At 42.7% G+C, this 16032-nt stretch overlaps 2 protein-coding genes across 2 annotated transcripts in view; both read right to left on the bottom strand.

Annotated features, from left to right (window-relative positions):
• Positions 1-12417, bottom strand: part of LOC134288548 (uncharacterized) — a 61637-nt gene extending 49220 nt beyond the window's left edge. The window contains exon 1 of the mRNA XM_062853730.1: positions 11405-12417. Within this exon, the coding sequence (XP_062709714.1) occupies positions 11405-12417 (1013 nt within the window). The remainder of the gene's footprint in view (positions 1-11404) is intronic.
• A 145-nt stretch (positions 12418-12562) lies between these two features.
• Positions 12563-15163, bottom strand: LOC134288546 (uncharacterized). Its single transcript, XM_062853716.1, has one exon. The coding sequence runs from the start codon at positions 15161-15163 to the stop codon at positions 12563-12565; it is 2601 nt and encodes an 866-aa protein (XP_062709700.1).
• Positions 15164-16032: the final 869 nt, after the last annotated feature.

The raw sequence follows: 16032 nt of genomic DNA, 5'->3' as shown, positions 1-16032 counted from the left end.
CCTACAACAGTATTGTACAGCGCCTAGATATATTCTATTTTACTTTATTGAACTGGCTGCCTTTCTGCTGCTTTCACTTTTCTACTACATGGTAGAATGATGAGCACAAGGATGATGGATGGTCGTTGTTCCTTTCCAGTCCGATTGGGGGTTCATTATGAGTAGCAGTTCGCCGATTTCCAGGTATGCGGGTCCGTTTGAGCCATGGGGCTCAGAAGAGGGTCAGTGTCAGCCGCTCTTGGTGAAGAGCAGCTGGTGAAAAATTGCAAGTGCCGGGGCTGGGAATCAAACCCATGACCATCCGCATATGAAGCGAACGTGTGACCAACTACGCCACGGGCCCCGACGAGTTATCGACTTGAACTCAATGATCAGGCATCTGAACTCAGTTATCAAACGAATGGTAACCAGCCAACAGAACTTGTTATCATTTTGTGATCTGCCTTTGCTCGGGTAATGAATTGCAATTTAAGGTAAAGTACCGTTGTACCGTTGTGTTGTCGTCTATTTTTTCCTCCGTCAATTTCCGCTGTTTTTGAGATAATTCCGTGACGGAATCGCTGGTACCGAAAGGCGTTAAATAATAATACCGCACAGCAACGTTTTACGGTGAAATAGTATTCAATTTTGTGATTTCCGACCCGTAAGATGAACGAAAAAGTTTCAACAAAATCATTGGACATGGTGAATTGTAAAAAATGCGCGATATGTGTATATACGGAGCTGAGACTGTTTGTTGTGTGTGCTGGCCCATGTGGAAACACATTCCACGCCGCATGCGCTGGTATGTGTAGAGAAGACCTCCGAGCTGTTTCGCGGGGAATGCTTTGGATGTGCTGTGACTGTACGCCTGCTTTTACGGAATGGAAAAGCTCAATGAGAACATCGTTAACATCGGAAGATTCTAGTTTTCTTCGCGTAGAATTATCCGATTTGAAGGCGCAAGTTTCTTCGATCGCCGATACACTACAACGAATGATTCCGTTCAACAATAGCGTTGGTAGGGTATCGCGCCACTTGGGCGGTGGCTTCTATATTCGTCTGTTTTACAGTATAACTCAGTCAATTTTGAACCAATTGACTTGAAATGTTTTACACGGGTAGATACTATACCTATCTCACCACATTCCAAAAGTTGTGTCAATTGGTTCAAATTTGACTGAGTTATAGTGGAAAACAGACGAATATAGAAGCCACCGCCCAAGTGGCGCGATTCCCTACGTTGCACCACTCTACACCCATCTCATCAAACGAAGCGAGCAATAAAGCGAGTGATACCCACGGGGAAGCTGTGGAACGTGAACACACTGATCTGCAAGAAAACGAACCGATTGAACATCGCTACTTCTCGTTGTTACTCACGAACATCGTAAACACCGCTTCGGAGAACGATATTGAATTGATGGTACATCGATGTTTAGGCGCACCTGCTGGGGAATGCTTGAGCATAGTAAAATTAGTTTCGAGCCGAGTGGATTGCAATCTTTTAGATTACATATCCTTCAAAGTTATACTGAAATGGAGATGGAAGGAAATCGCTCTATGTTCGTCTACCTGGCCCAATGGAATTAAGTTCCGAGAATTTTGTCGTCGCGCTAGTAATGTTTATAAGCCATGATGTAATAATGATGTGTCAAGCCGTTAGTTATTCCTTTTCATTATTTTGATGTTTTATAAAGTTTTTGTCATCTTTTTGTTATGTGAATGATGCTGTTTTTAATTCCGAAGCCAATGTTGATTAGTTCATGTATTCTGATATATCTGTTTATTTGTATAAGGATCTAGATGTAGTAAAACAGTCTGTACAATCTGTTGGGTTGAAGACGTCGAAATAAATAAAAAAAAAATAAAAAATTTCCGAACTAGAAATGAGACCCTCTGAAAAATCACTGAGACCCCTTTGAAGCGTCACATGGGACTACCTGGAACCTTCTGAAAATCTCTTGAGACGCCACTGAGACCCCTTAAATGTTCCTAAGATCTCCTGGTACCTCCTGAAACATCCCTTATACCCATTTGAAACTCCTTGAAGCGCCCCTAAGGGGGCGTCTATAAATGATGTAGCTTTTTGTGGGGAGGGGGGGGGGGGGGGTTGGGTGTTTGTGATTTTGTGACAAAGTGTGACGATAGGGGAGTAGGGGTTTATGATATGCTACATAGCTTTCTACTAATCCTATTGAAAAAAAAGTATTACGTAATTAATGAAATTTTTACTTGCATTAAGCATCATTATCCAGTAAAAAAAAACATGAATGTTCTGGCAGCACTGCCGAAACCCTAACGCCTCGCGGTAGGCGTTTGGCCGATGAGGAAGTGTAAGTGTCTGTTGATAGGTGTCAAAATGACAGGTGAGTAATGACAGAGAAGATGACAGAACGGAGAGGGACGGAAAGCCGTCAAAGGTTAGTTTGAAAGGAAAACAAAAACAAAGGAAGGATAAAAGACTGCTAGTTGAGATCGAGAAGAATATAGTGGAGAAAATTGAATTGTGTTGAATTCCGTAAAGAAAATTAAAATAGTTTGTTACTATTCAGGGAAGAAGTGAGTGGGAAATAAATTGCCGGTTAATTGAAGTTCACGACCACCACGAGCAAGTAAGTTTAGACATGCATAACATTGAACGACACCAACATAATACATGCATTAATTAGGTTGAATAGGCATACAGTGAAGGTGTCCGGTATTAGTACAGACGTACGGAAGATAACAGTAGAGGAGACAAACTTAACAGTTGGACTGGACAGGTAACTCCTAAAACACTGTGAAAATAAATTAGATAAATTTGAGATTTTCGTCAGATTGACTCGGACTCGTAGACGGGACTATAGTTACTCTCGCGGAATAAGACTGTAAGTAGAAACTTTATTGACGACTATCGAATGGAATTTGTAACTGGTGATAACTAATCATGATTTGGTAGGAGCTCAGTTACCTTGGAAGAGACGGAAGAGGAAAGTCAAGAGAAAATAAACAAACTAAAATGTAAGTTATTTGAAGAAACTGTTATGTTTAGTTTATCAATTTAATGTCAAATTTGTTTATACATATTTTGACATATTTACAGTTTTGATCTCCCCAGGGGGAGCGACACTAGTTTTGCCAAACCAAAAAACCTCAAAAAAAAAAAAAAAAAGCCCCAAAAAGTCGCTAAAACCCGCAAAAGTTTTGCGGGTTTCACCGGCTTTTTTCGACTTTTTTCGGCTTTTTTTGGGGTTTTTCAGCTTAGCAAAACTAGTGTCGCTCCCCCCGGATCTCCCTGACAAGGTAGATTTACAGAAACGGTTTTGTTTCTTCCTGATCCGAACAATGAATATTTTTTTTCCATTCACATTAAGGTTGAAGGATTCGTCATTGACATAACCGTCATCATTGGAAATTCGAAAGCAGTTTTCTCGCTCAAAACTTGAATGTTTACTTTGAAAATATATTGACTGTAATCCATTCTGTATCCGCAATACAGTAAATACGTTTTCACTGTGGAATTTTCAGCTTTGAACAAGAAAACTGCTTTTGAATTTTCAATGATGACGGTTATGTCAATGACGAATCCTTCAACCTTAATGCAAATAACAAATCATGGAAATAAAAACCGACTTAATTTCATAAGACAGGCAGCTATCAGAAACAACAACTGCATCTGACAAAATCGTTTGAAAATCCTGCGTAAAGAATAATGTATGTATTGTGTATACAGACACAAAATAATTACGCTCAAATGCTTCTCACGAGCAATAGTTTGTTTTTGGCATTATGGCATTATTCCTTATTTAGTTTCTACAGGACTTCCTCGAAGAATTCCTCCAACAATTTCTTAAGGAGCTCCTCTAGTAGCTTTGTAAGGCATTTCTCATGGTGTTCTTTATAGGTTTTCCCAACAGGAAAAGGATAATGATTCTGGTAGTCCCAGCTAAAGGATCTGAAGGAAACTCAGAAGGAATTTCTGAAGGAACTTCCAGAAGATTTTCAGAAGGAACTTCTGGAGGAATCTTGAAAGAAAACTATAGAGAAAATTTCAAATGAAATTCTGTGAGCAGTACCTGAAGCAATTCTAGATGGAACTTTTGGAGAAATCTTGAATAAACTCCTGGAAGAATCTCAGAAGGAGATTTTTGTAGATTCTCAGAAGGAAACCCTGGTTCAATTTCTGAAGAAAACAAGGAAGAAATTTTTGAAGTATCCTGGAAGGAATTTCTGAAGGAATCCCAAAAATATCTTTTGGGAAATCCCGGAAGATTATCTGGATATAACTCCTGGTGAAATCTAAGAAAGAAGAATGGGAGGAACCTGTAAAGGGATTCCTCACAGAATCCTAAGAGATCCTGGAGGAATCCTGTATGGAGTGAATGGAGAGATGTCGGTAAAAGTTTCCGGGAAAAATTCTGGATAAATCACAGAAGGAAGTCCTCGAGGAATCTCAGAAGAATCCAGGAAGGAATTCCTGAGGGAATCCGAAAAAGAACTCCTGGAGGAATCCCATAAGCAACTCCTGAGAGGGTTTTAAAAGAATTCCGGAGGGGTTTCCTGCAGAGATCTCGGAATGAATATCTGAGTGAATTCCTGAAGGGAATCAAGAAGAAACTCGTGAAGGAATCCCGAAAGGAAGTTCTTTAGGAAACCCAGGAAGAAGTTCTGATGGAATCTCAAAAGAAATTCTGGTTAAAATCCCTGAAGAGATGTCCGAAGAAACTGCTGATGGAAGAGAGGAGAAGAAAACCTTGAAAAAACTCCTGAAGGAAACCATGGATAAACTTTTAGAAAAAAAAAGAACTCCTGGAGAAATCTAAGAAGGAACTCCGGAAGCAATTCTTGGAGGAATCTCTGAAGGAACCCCTGAAGGAATAGAAGAAGGAGGAATCAAATGGAATCTCAAAGGAAATTCTTGGAAAAACCCCAGAAGGAAGTGCTGGAGGAATTAAAAAGGGAGACATTCTCAAAAATGGAAATAAAAAAAACTCCTTGAGGAATTCAAAAATGAACTGGTGAAAGAATTTTAGAAGAAACTCCTGCTGAGTCTTTCGAATATCGTGGTGAATTTTATTCAAACGAAACCAAATTGTTCTTCGGCATCAAGCAGAACGATGTATGGTTGCACCTATAGTCTTGATGTCGGCGATCTGAACCTGGCAGTATGCAATGTTTTCTTGCTATAGTTGATTTTTCATAATATTCTATAAACATACAAGTTAAAATTGAAATCAGAGCTAAGTTCGAGTCCTATTTTTGTTTGCTTTTTGACAGGAAAATTTTTTTGAGGGGAGGGGGTTGTTTAACAAGCTACGTCATTTATAGAGGGAGGTGGTATCTAAATTTGTGACGAAATGCTAAGAGGGGGGAGGGGGTATTACAAATCGCTTAAAAAAGCTACGTCATTTATGGACGCCCCTAAGGCCCCTGGGAGCCCCTGTGCAACCCCTCCTTTGACCCTCTAAAACGCTCCTGAGACCTTTTGAAGCGTCACTGATACCTCCTGAAGACCCATAAGACTTTCTGAGACACCCCTGAGACCTCCAAGCCATTGAAACCCCCGGGACCCCCTTGAAACGTCACTGTGATCTCCTGGTACCTTCTGAAACTCCCTTAAAACCCTCTGGGACCCCCCGGTATCTTTTAAATCTCTCCAGGACCCCCTTAAAACGCCACTAAGATCTCCTGGTACCCCTTGAAACCCGCTCAAACTCCCCTGAGACCTTCTGGGACTCCCGCAAACTGGGCAACCCAAACATTTTGGTCGTTACTAGTGGAAATGCGGCAAAATTCATCTGCTTTACCGAGCAACGTGGAAGGTGGTGACGTTCTCGAGAAATCTTTTGAAAAATATTATTCTCTTTGTTTATTTTCTTCACCCGACATGTTGAGAGAAGTTATATTAAAGCATAAAGTTTCTATCTTTTCAATGTCAAACTATCAACATTTATATCAAACCATTGTTCTGTAGTTTTCACGTGATTTGTAATGATGTTGTTGTCATTTTGAAGTGTTTTTTTTTGTAATTTTTAAGCACAAGATCAGCAAAAGCATAATGAATCACATTTAGGCTTTAGTGTCGAATTAACTTTAAGAAGTTAAAATACACGATTATAAAAACATAAACACGTTTAGGCATCACCTCCAATCGCTGAAAAATGTTGAAAAATAATAGAAAGACATAAAACTGCTACCAGTCCACTTTACCCACCGTTACCTGGGACTAATTTCTGACCCTTAGACAAGGTTGACGCAATCCTCCAACGGTCTAGCGCTGTCTTGGTCACGTCCTTGCGACAGCTGAAGGATGGAAAAGGAACATTAGTTGGACACCAATGAAAGTACATAGAGACCTCTTTTAAATCCTTTCAGGCGTCTCTACAAAATAAGTGTGACTTCGTGGTCGTGCGGCTAAGGTCACCAATCCTTTAGTCGCATCGTGCTGAGGAGCGCGGGTTCGATTCCCGCCGCAGCTGTCAGGAAAAGTTTTCTGCTGTGCCACTGGGCGTTGCATGCTAGTCCATTGTCTAGTGTCGTGCTTCCTTCAAAGAGCAAATAGCTCACTGGAAGCATTAAACGTGTCCGTGTCTTTTTTTAAGTACTGCTGTGGAAACTTGGTTTAATTGAAAGGGGCCAATTTCTAATACATACTGGCTTTTAAGATTCGATCATGCTTCTAAAATATGCGTTATCAACGATCCCAAAAAATATTTCACTATCCTCGGATTGATTCTACCCTCCGACCGGTGAAGATACCGTCCCTCAATTTGCCCGAAGCGATGGGGCAGCACTCCATGGTCTGATGCCGAATTGATAATTCAAGGGAAAGATAAATTATTTTCCTCCCTCCGAACCATGAACCAACGACGCGCCACCGAAATAATAGCATTCGACTAACTCAAGCGTATCCTCAAATCCAAACGATCCAAATCCTTATGGTAGGTAGGTGCTGGATGGGAGTCTTCACAACTGCTCCAACCAAACCAATCCGACGCCACATTTGCCGCTTCGTTGCCTGCGGGAGATAAACCACCGAATGCGCTCCTTCGGAATTTGATGCGAACATGAGCGGATCTTGGATTTAGTCGAAATGCGACCTGAGTGGATTACCCTCCCGCGCCCTGAGCTCGAGTTGAGCCGAGCTTCCAACAATTTGATTGCAATCCATCACCCACGAGGGGAGTCGAATTTCGGTGGCAAACAGGTTGCTTTAACTTATTTACAGCGATTTAATTTCCTTCAACGAGTTACTAGAGTTTTGGAAAATTATAATCATTCTAGTTAATTCAAATTGACTACATTTCGTGTTAGTTCATTTCGAACAATTGTTAGTTTCAAAAACACCCGGTTACCAATTGTGTTTGGCACTTAACTCTGCCGCCCTGCAATTGATAAATGTGCATTTTTTCCATTCCAAACAAATGAACGCTCAAAATGTTCTTTCCACCACTTGGGAAAGTGCAGTGCACGTCTGCTGGTGGCCGGCCATGTTCCTATCAAAAACAGAAAGTACGCTTTCCGGAAAGTACGAGAGAACTCATTTGAAGCATCGCTGCTACCGGAATTAAGTGGCCCACTTGGGGTTGTGCGGGCGGAACTGCATACTCCTCCAGCCAGCGGCCCTCCAAGTTCCAACAAGGCCTTGCTGATTGGAATGTGGTTTGGCTTGGGTGAGCGCGTTGAGAGTCGATGAATTTTGGAACCACCAGGATCTAAGGGTGGGGGTGGAATTCGGGGATGGTATGGCGTATCATTATGGGTATCGCCGTATCAGTGACTGTGACTAATTACCATTATTGGCTGTGTCAAATTTGCACATTGAATCAGAATAAGCTCGTGACTTTAGAGTGGCTCGGTAATGTGTTGGCTGCAGTTGAAAAAATTATCAGTCATTTTGAGATTTGTCACAAACTTTCTTCTTCATTAACTTTTCTCAACGACTTAGTTGAGTAATTACAGAAATTTATGCGAAAATTTAACCCAATATCGGCAAAAATGAAAGCTAAATTCTGACATACTTAAAAACTTCGCGAAAACAAACTGAACCAAAATCCCGATTTCAGACCTTAACATTTCTTGTGTGCCGTTCTATGCATAGTTGTCCCATGTTGAAAAAAACATGAAGCTGAGAAAATGCGATTGAATTTTCAATACGTTTTTGTTTTCTTTCAAAAAAGCGCTGCAACAAATTGATTTTTTTGTTTTCATAGTATTGTGATAAACCATTTTTATTTTAATGCCTAAGGTTCTTTAAATCAAAAAAATATACACATGTAGTATTTTTTACTATAAAATACTTGGTGGGACTGTTATGCCTAGAAACGTGGTCCTGTCGGCTAAATTTCTATGCATATCAGTCCCACAATAATTACTTGTCTTTTTTATCGCTTGATGTGGTCTTTTCTGCACGAATTTCTTTAATATATTTTAAATAATAAAAACATTCTCTTATAGCATTATACAACTTTCATTCATAAGGCTCAAATGTCTTTAAGCAAAACGGAGCCGAACCGAAACACAATTCAAGTGTATTTTCTCATTGTAATACATTCTTTATAATCGGATAAGTACCCGAGTAGAGGAAAAGAGCTCAATAATAGCATATTTTAATATGGAGATCAAAAAGTGATATGGGTTTGATTGACATAAGAGATAAAAGATCTAAAAATAAAACCAAAAATTTACTCCTGGAACATCATCATCAAATCATATTTAGATTTTGTGAGATCTAACCAATAGCAGCGAGCTATTCGTATGATCTTGAAATATCAAATTTTGATATAGTTCAGATGTTCCAGGAACATTTTTCAGATATTATTTTCAGATCTTTTATCTCTTATATCAATCAAACCAATATCATGTTTTGATCGTGAGTATTTTACCTCTACCCGGGTAGAAACCATGTGAGTGAAGGTGTTAGTGAATTGGTAAGTGTGTGAGTGTGAGTTGTCCCAAGATTGAGTGAGTTTGTGAGTGAGTCAGTTGCTGACTGAGAAAATTATAGAGCTTTGGGCAGAGAGCTGTTCCGAATTTGTGAATGTTAGTAAGATGATATGTGAATAAGTGAGAAAGGGTGTATGAATTAGTGATTCAGTGAGTGAGTTGGTGAATTGATGAGCATGTGAGATCTGTTTCGTGGGAATCAGTGTATTAGTAAGTGAATTAGTGAGTTAGTCAGTAAGTGATTTAATCCGTGAGTTAATGAGGGAGTTTGTATATTAGCAAGTTAATGCATGAGTGAATGAATGAGTAAAATGATTTAATGCGTTAATGCGTGAGTTTGAGAATAAGTGAATAGGAAAGTTGATAAGTGAGTTGCTGAATTAAAAGGCAAGTGAGTGATTTAGTGAGCTACCCAGCTAACACCAGTGTTGCGAAACTCATGCTCACGAGTAAAAAATACTCACTCACCTTACTCATTTGTGAGTAATGCTCACGCTGTGAGTTACTCGCGTATGAGTATACTCACGCGTGAGTAATGACGTCATACTCTCGCGTGAGTATTACTCACTTGTGAGTAATACTCACGTGAGAGTATGACGTCATTACTCACGCGTGAGTTACTCATTTTACTCACGGTGAGTTTAGTGAGTGTTGAAGCGAAGCCCAAAAAATCGCGAAACTGAACGTCGAAATCGCTGTATTTCGGAATCGGGAGTAAGGTCAGAAACACGCGTCTTGTTCGAGAAGTTCAATTATACTATAATTCATATTGGTAGTATGGGTATGGTTTTATGAGAAACGGTATGCAAAACTTACAAATCCAAGAGCAATAACTCTTACAATACTAAAAAACATTGTAGACGTTGATGGGTGGTTGAAGACCGTTAGCACCAACCGTGATTGCTTCTGTTAGACTGGTCCGTCATTTTGGTCGTAACATATTCCGCCCACCAAATTACTTACAGGAATTTCAGCCCCTTTTCGTCCCGGAACATACTCGTCACTATCCAAAGGAAACCGCCGTATTTTCCTGATGTCCCGACGAAATGTGCCGTTTGAAGTTTTTACGGAAACGACCCTCACGAGTCCATCAGGTCCAGGAAACAGCTGTAGGATGCGTCCCAAAGGCCATTGTTGGGGCTTTTCATCAGTGCCCACAAGGAGTACAAAATCGCCTTCTGCTACATTCGATGAAGTTTTTTGCCACTTTTTCAACCGCTGTAGAGATGTTACGTACTCTCCTTGCCACCGAGATCGGAACTCCTGGGCCATACGTTGCACGTAACTCCATCTTGCTAGCGACCCAATTTGATGTTCAAGATGATTAATCTCCGGAATAGCATTCAGAGGACGCCCAATCAAGAAGTGGGCGGGTGTTAATGGTTGAGGATCTCTTGGGTCGTTTGAAATCGCACAGATCGGCCGCGAGTTCATACAAGCGGCAACTTGAGCTAGCAGAGTACTCAGTTCTTCAAAGGTATAGTTGTAACTGTGTCCAATCTTACTTAGGAATTGCTTGGCTACCTTTATCCCCGCTTCCCATAATCCTCCATGGTGCGGAGAGCGAGCGGGAATGAACGACCACTGTACCCGCTTGTCTGCCAGATAATCACTAACGTCGGCACTATGCTCGGCTACATCGATTTGACGGTACAATTCTCGAAGTGTTTTTGCAGCAGAACGTAGGTTTGTAGCGTTGTCGGAATACATTCTAGACGGAAGACCATATCTACTGACGAATCGGGTGAAGGCCGCTAAGAAGGATGCCGCACTTAGGTCAGAAACTGGTTCGAGATGTACCGCTTTGGTTCCGAAACACACGAACAGCGCGATGTATCCTTTGGATGGAACAGCAGCACGAGATCTCCTTCCGATTATGCTCACGGGACCAGCATAGTCAACGCCTGTTACCGAAAATGGTGGCGATGGCTTAAGGCGATCCGCAGGCAATTGTCCCATTTGTTGCGCCAAATGTACAGGTCTGGACCTATTGCACAAGACACAATCGCGGCAAATTTTACGTGCGGCACTACAACCACGAAGTATCCAGTACCTTCTCCGGGATGATGCTAGCAACGACTGAGGACCACAGTGGAGCTGTTCTTGATGCAGATCCAACAGAATCAGCGATGTTAGAATTGAGTGTCGAGGTAACAGTATTGGATGCATGTTATCATAGCTCAAATCAGATTGTTCGAGCCGGCCGCCCACCCTTACAAGTCCGTTTTCGTCCGTAAAGGGACGAAGTTGATACAGAGAGCTGCTCCGATCGACTTCTAGATTTCTCTCCATTCGGTTTATTTCGTCCGAGAAATGCCGACGTTGTACATGTTGTAGGTATTTCCTCAAGGCGAATTCAATTTCGGTAGATGAGAGTCGTTCACTATCTCGGAACTCACGATGGCTAATACGAAGCATTCGAGCAGTTACACGAAGGAGAAGTTTGAGGTCCGGGTAATATCTCTGCATCATATTTTCCAAAAACTGGTTTTCATACACAGCAATACACGCTAAGGCAACATTGCGCTGCTCTCTTTCGATGTGCCGCCATACACTGCTGTCCAGGTCGTCATTGGTGCCGGCTTCGTTTTCGATTTCTATTGGATCCCAAACAGGACCGATCCACCAGAGCGAGTTCTGCTGCAGCTGCTCAGGGAAAGAACCTCGCGAGATTAGGTCCGCGGGGTTTTCTTCAGTGCCTATGTGATACCAGTTGATGGCGGGAACGTGCGTGACAATTTCGGCCACACGATTGGCCACAAACGTTTTCCACCGTGCTGCGCCTCCAGATAGCCATGCCAGTACAACTTTAGAGTCGGAGAATGCACGAATCTCGTAGAAAGTGGTCGTAGCCATCGCTGCTTGAACATTTGTTATCAGCCGTGCCAGGATGACGGCAGCACAAAGCTCTAGTCGTGGTGTCGTTACTCTGCCATTGCCGATTGGTGCCAACTTCGATTTAGCACAGAGAAGATGAGAAGATGTGTTCCCGTCGTCGTCCATAGCACGAACGTAGATGCACGCGCCCATTGCCACCTCGGATGCATCGCAGTAGCCGTGCAGGTAGAGACGAGACCAGTGGCGCATATCGATCACGCGCCGGGGAATCTGAAATGTATTGAGAAGTGGAAAACTCTGCACCAAATCAAACCATTCTTTCGATAACTCACCGGGGGGAATCGAATCCCAGGCCACCTTCAGTTCCCACATGCGCTGCATCACAAGTTTTGCTTTTACAATCACTGGTGCAAGCAGCCCTAGGGGGTCGAAAAGGCTGGAGATTTGTGATAATATGCTGCGCTTTGTGGGCTGAAGGATCTCGTTTTGGTGATAGGTGAAGAGGAACTCGTCACTGCACGGCTGCCACTGCATTCCGAGGGTCTTGATGGAACTGCCTCCACCTTCTTCAATCGAAATCTTCATCTCCAGGTCTGCCTCTGGTACGCCTTCCAACACAGCAGCGCTGTTTGAAGCCCATTTTCTCAAATGAAATCCACCAGCGGCAAACATCTCCGTAAGCTGCTCCCTTAGCGCCTTAGCCTTTTCTTCAGACGATGCACCAGTAAGGACATCGTCGACGTAGGTGCCTTTGATTGCCTCTTCTACTGCTTCCGGGTATATTTCTCTGTAGGATTCCAGTAACTCCTGGACGCATTTAGTTGCCAGATACGAAGGTAACCGTGTTTAGATGATATTCTCGTACCGGTTCGTCCTTGTTCCACCTCCACAAGATCCTTTGAAAATCTCGGTCAACCTCATTTAACCAAACCATACGATACATTTGCTTCGTATCGCCAACCAGAACTATTGCCGGGAAGCGAAATCTAATCAAAATATTGATCAGCGAGTCCTGGATCACAGGACCACACATTAGAGCGTCATTCAATGAGAGACCACTAGTTGTTTTTGCCGACGCATCAAAAACAACCCGGCATTTGGTGGTTGAGCTTGATGCTTTAATAACGCAGTGATGCGGCAAATAGACAGATTTGTTCGGGATACTAGCTTCATTGACGAGAGACATGTGCTCAAGCTCAAGGTACTCACGCATGAATGCATGGTACTCTGCTTTGAGCAGTGGGTTACGATCGAGCTTTTTCTCGATGTGATACAGTCTTCGCTCTGCCATTTGACGCGATTCCCCAAGTTTATTGGGATCCAAGAGAAACGGGAGCCTGACCACAAACTTTCCGGATTCATCCCGAATGGTATGATCAGTGAAATGTTGCTCGCAGAGTGTTTCTTCTTCGGAAAGATGGTTAGTGTTCACCTTGTACTCCTCGAGCTCCCAAAATTTGCGAAGTTGAATTGACAGCTCATCCTCATGCGAGATCAATAGGCAGGTTGAGGTGTGAGTTCTGGTCATCGGGTTTGGTTCGTGGTACCGACCGGCAACTATCCAACCGAGTTTAGTATTCTGTAGTGTTGGTAAGCTGTCGTCGGTGCTGAGATCGACCTTTCCAGGCTCCAGCAATTGGAAAAATAATTCTGTACCCAGTAGAACGTCGACCGGGCCGGGAAGATGAAATAGTGGATCAGCTAAGTTTATTGAACCGGGGATCGGCCAATTATCGATGTGCGCTGGCTTGCAGGGAAGTGACTTAGTGATTTTCTCCAGAACCAGGCAAGGCAAAACAGCTCGATAGGTAGTGCAACGTGATGAAATAATAATTTCAGCACACTTGTCGGTGCGCGCGGGCGTAGACGAGATGCCTTCAAGTATCATACTTGCCGTATTCGTTTTAAGGCCAAGCTTTCGGCAAAAACTGTCACTAATGAAATTGACCTGGGATGCACTGTCCAAGACAGCTCTGCAGACGTGAGGCCGGCCGTTGTGATCCAAGACATCTATAGCGACTGTGGCAAGTAGAACGTTGGAGACATCAAAAGCGGCTGGTTCTTCTATGGCCGAAATCAAGGACTGTGGCGGTTGTCCTATACTTGCGTGGGCCGCGGTGGATGCTGATGATGAGGAAAGGTGTAGCAGCGTGTGGTGAGGTAAGTTGCATTTGCGGCACATACCTGCTCTACAGCTTTCACCCGGGTGTCTTTTTAGACAGTTTTCGCAGAGATTCAAGCGATCAACGTGAGCAAGACGATCGTTGGGACTCATATGCAAAAACATTCCGCATTGGTACAATAGGTGTGGTTTTGAACATAGTTCACAAAATGGAGTATGTGTGGCAACATAAGTCGTTGCACCCCGAGGCGGAAGCTTTAGAGGTTGCTTGAACGGCAGGGTAGGCTTCGGTTTGATAGGCTGCGCTGATTGAAGTGCAAAACTTCGCGATTCAATGAAGCTCAGAAAACATTGCAGAGTGATGTCATCGTCGTGCATTTCGGCAATTTTCTGGCACCACAGCTGTTTTGTCTCGGGATCCACCTTTTCGCTGAGGATAAACAAAAGCCATGTATCTCGATCCTCTCTATTCATAGCTTTGAGAGCCCGAATCACTTCATCTGAAATGTCATGCAACATACGAAGGCCTTGCGCCGAAGATGACGTCAACGCGCTTTGTGCCAAAAAGCGCTGTATGTGTTTATTGGCAATTTCGCGAGGCTTGTTGTATCGGGACTTAAGCTTGTCCAAGGCAGCTTGATAATTTGCATCCTCTATTTTGAGATGTGAGATCAATGATGCCGCCTCACCATCCAGACTCGTTTTTAGAAAATAAAGTTTCTGGCTATCTTTGAGTGAAGGATTGTGATGCACCATACTATTAAACAAGTCGCTGAAAGATTGCCACTCAAGATAATCGCCTCTGAAGATAGGAAGGTTCATCTGAGGCAGCTTGAGATCGGAGAGCGGGGCTTGATTAGTTTCACGATTCGCAATGGCGGCTGAAGTAGAAGCACTAGCGGCAGCCATGTTGGTCGACATCACACGTAGAAGTTCTGCTTGTTGAGCGGCGAGCTGCTTGATAATATCTTGAGATGTTGATTGCTGTGCCGATGTTGAGCTATCCCGATTTTTAATAGCCTTCATGATCTTTAGTAATCGATTCTTCACCAAAATGTAATTTTCTTCGAAGACTTCTTGGTGTTTCACAGCACTTTCATAGGTTTCGTCATCGGAGCATGCATCAATTATTCTCCGGTGCACGACACCGTAACTAGACCACACTTCGCTCAGGGCATCTAGCTCACTTTGTACGTCAATTTCTTCGGCCTCTTCTGGCTTTAACTTTGCCACTACACCCGAAATTCGCGAAAGTCGCGGCTCTAGCGACTTACGCTCACGAACAAGTTTGTCCATATTTTCCCGAATTCGCGCACGTATAGCGGGATCAGTCACTTATTTTTTGGCTTACACTGTCCTCTTGATCACTATTGTCTTAATTGGCAGAAGCACACCCGGTGTCGCGACAAGGCCAACGTAAAGACCCTGATGATCACGTAGGACGCGGTTCGCGGCGAAATGTTCGCTATCCGGTTACCGAAGGACCATATGTTGAAGCGAAGCCCAAAAAATCGCGAAACTGAACGTCGAAATCGCTGTATTTCGGAATCGGGAGTAAGGTCAGAAACACGCGTCTTGTTCGAGAAGTTCAATTATACTATAATTCATATTGGTAGTATGGGTATGGTTTTATGAGAAACGGTATGCAAAACTTACAAATCCAAGAGCAATAACTCTTACAATACTAAAAAACATTGTAGACGTTGATGGGTGGTTGAAGACCGTTAGCACCAACCGTGATTGCTTCTGTTAGACTGGTCCGTCATTTTGGTCGTAACAGTGAGTAAGTTATTTTTGTTGGCTTGAAATGATGTTTTCGTTTGTTCTGTACTGCAATGGTGATTATTTATATACTAGGCACAGTTTTCGAGGAAAGGTGGATCTGCTCGAGAGCTTTGGCACAATAGGCTAAAAACTCTTATTGTTTACCTATGCATGAAAGTAATATCATCAATTAGGAAATCTCTATATTTCGCCACACTTTGTTAAGGGTATGACTTTTTTCGCATACGTCGGGTCACTTTACGGTATTCAATAAAGATATTTGGCATATATTTACCTACCTTCAAATAAAAAATGGTAGGGTCAATTATAGCATCTCCTAGGTCCAAACATTTAAAACTTTTCTTTTCTGCATACATTTGATCGTTTTTTCCCATATGGCT

The sequence above is a fragment of the Aedes albopictus genome, chromosome 1 (assembly GCF_035046485.1).
Source record: "Aedes albopictus strain Foshan chromosome 1, AalbF5, whole genome shotgun sequence".
Lineage (NCBI taxonomy): Eukaryota > Metazoa > Arthropoda > Insecta > Diptera > Culicidae > Aedes > Aedes albopictus.
This window is presented reverse-complemented; position numbering and strand designations above follow the sequence as displayed.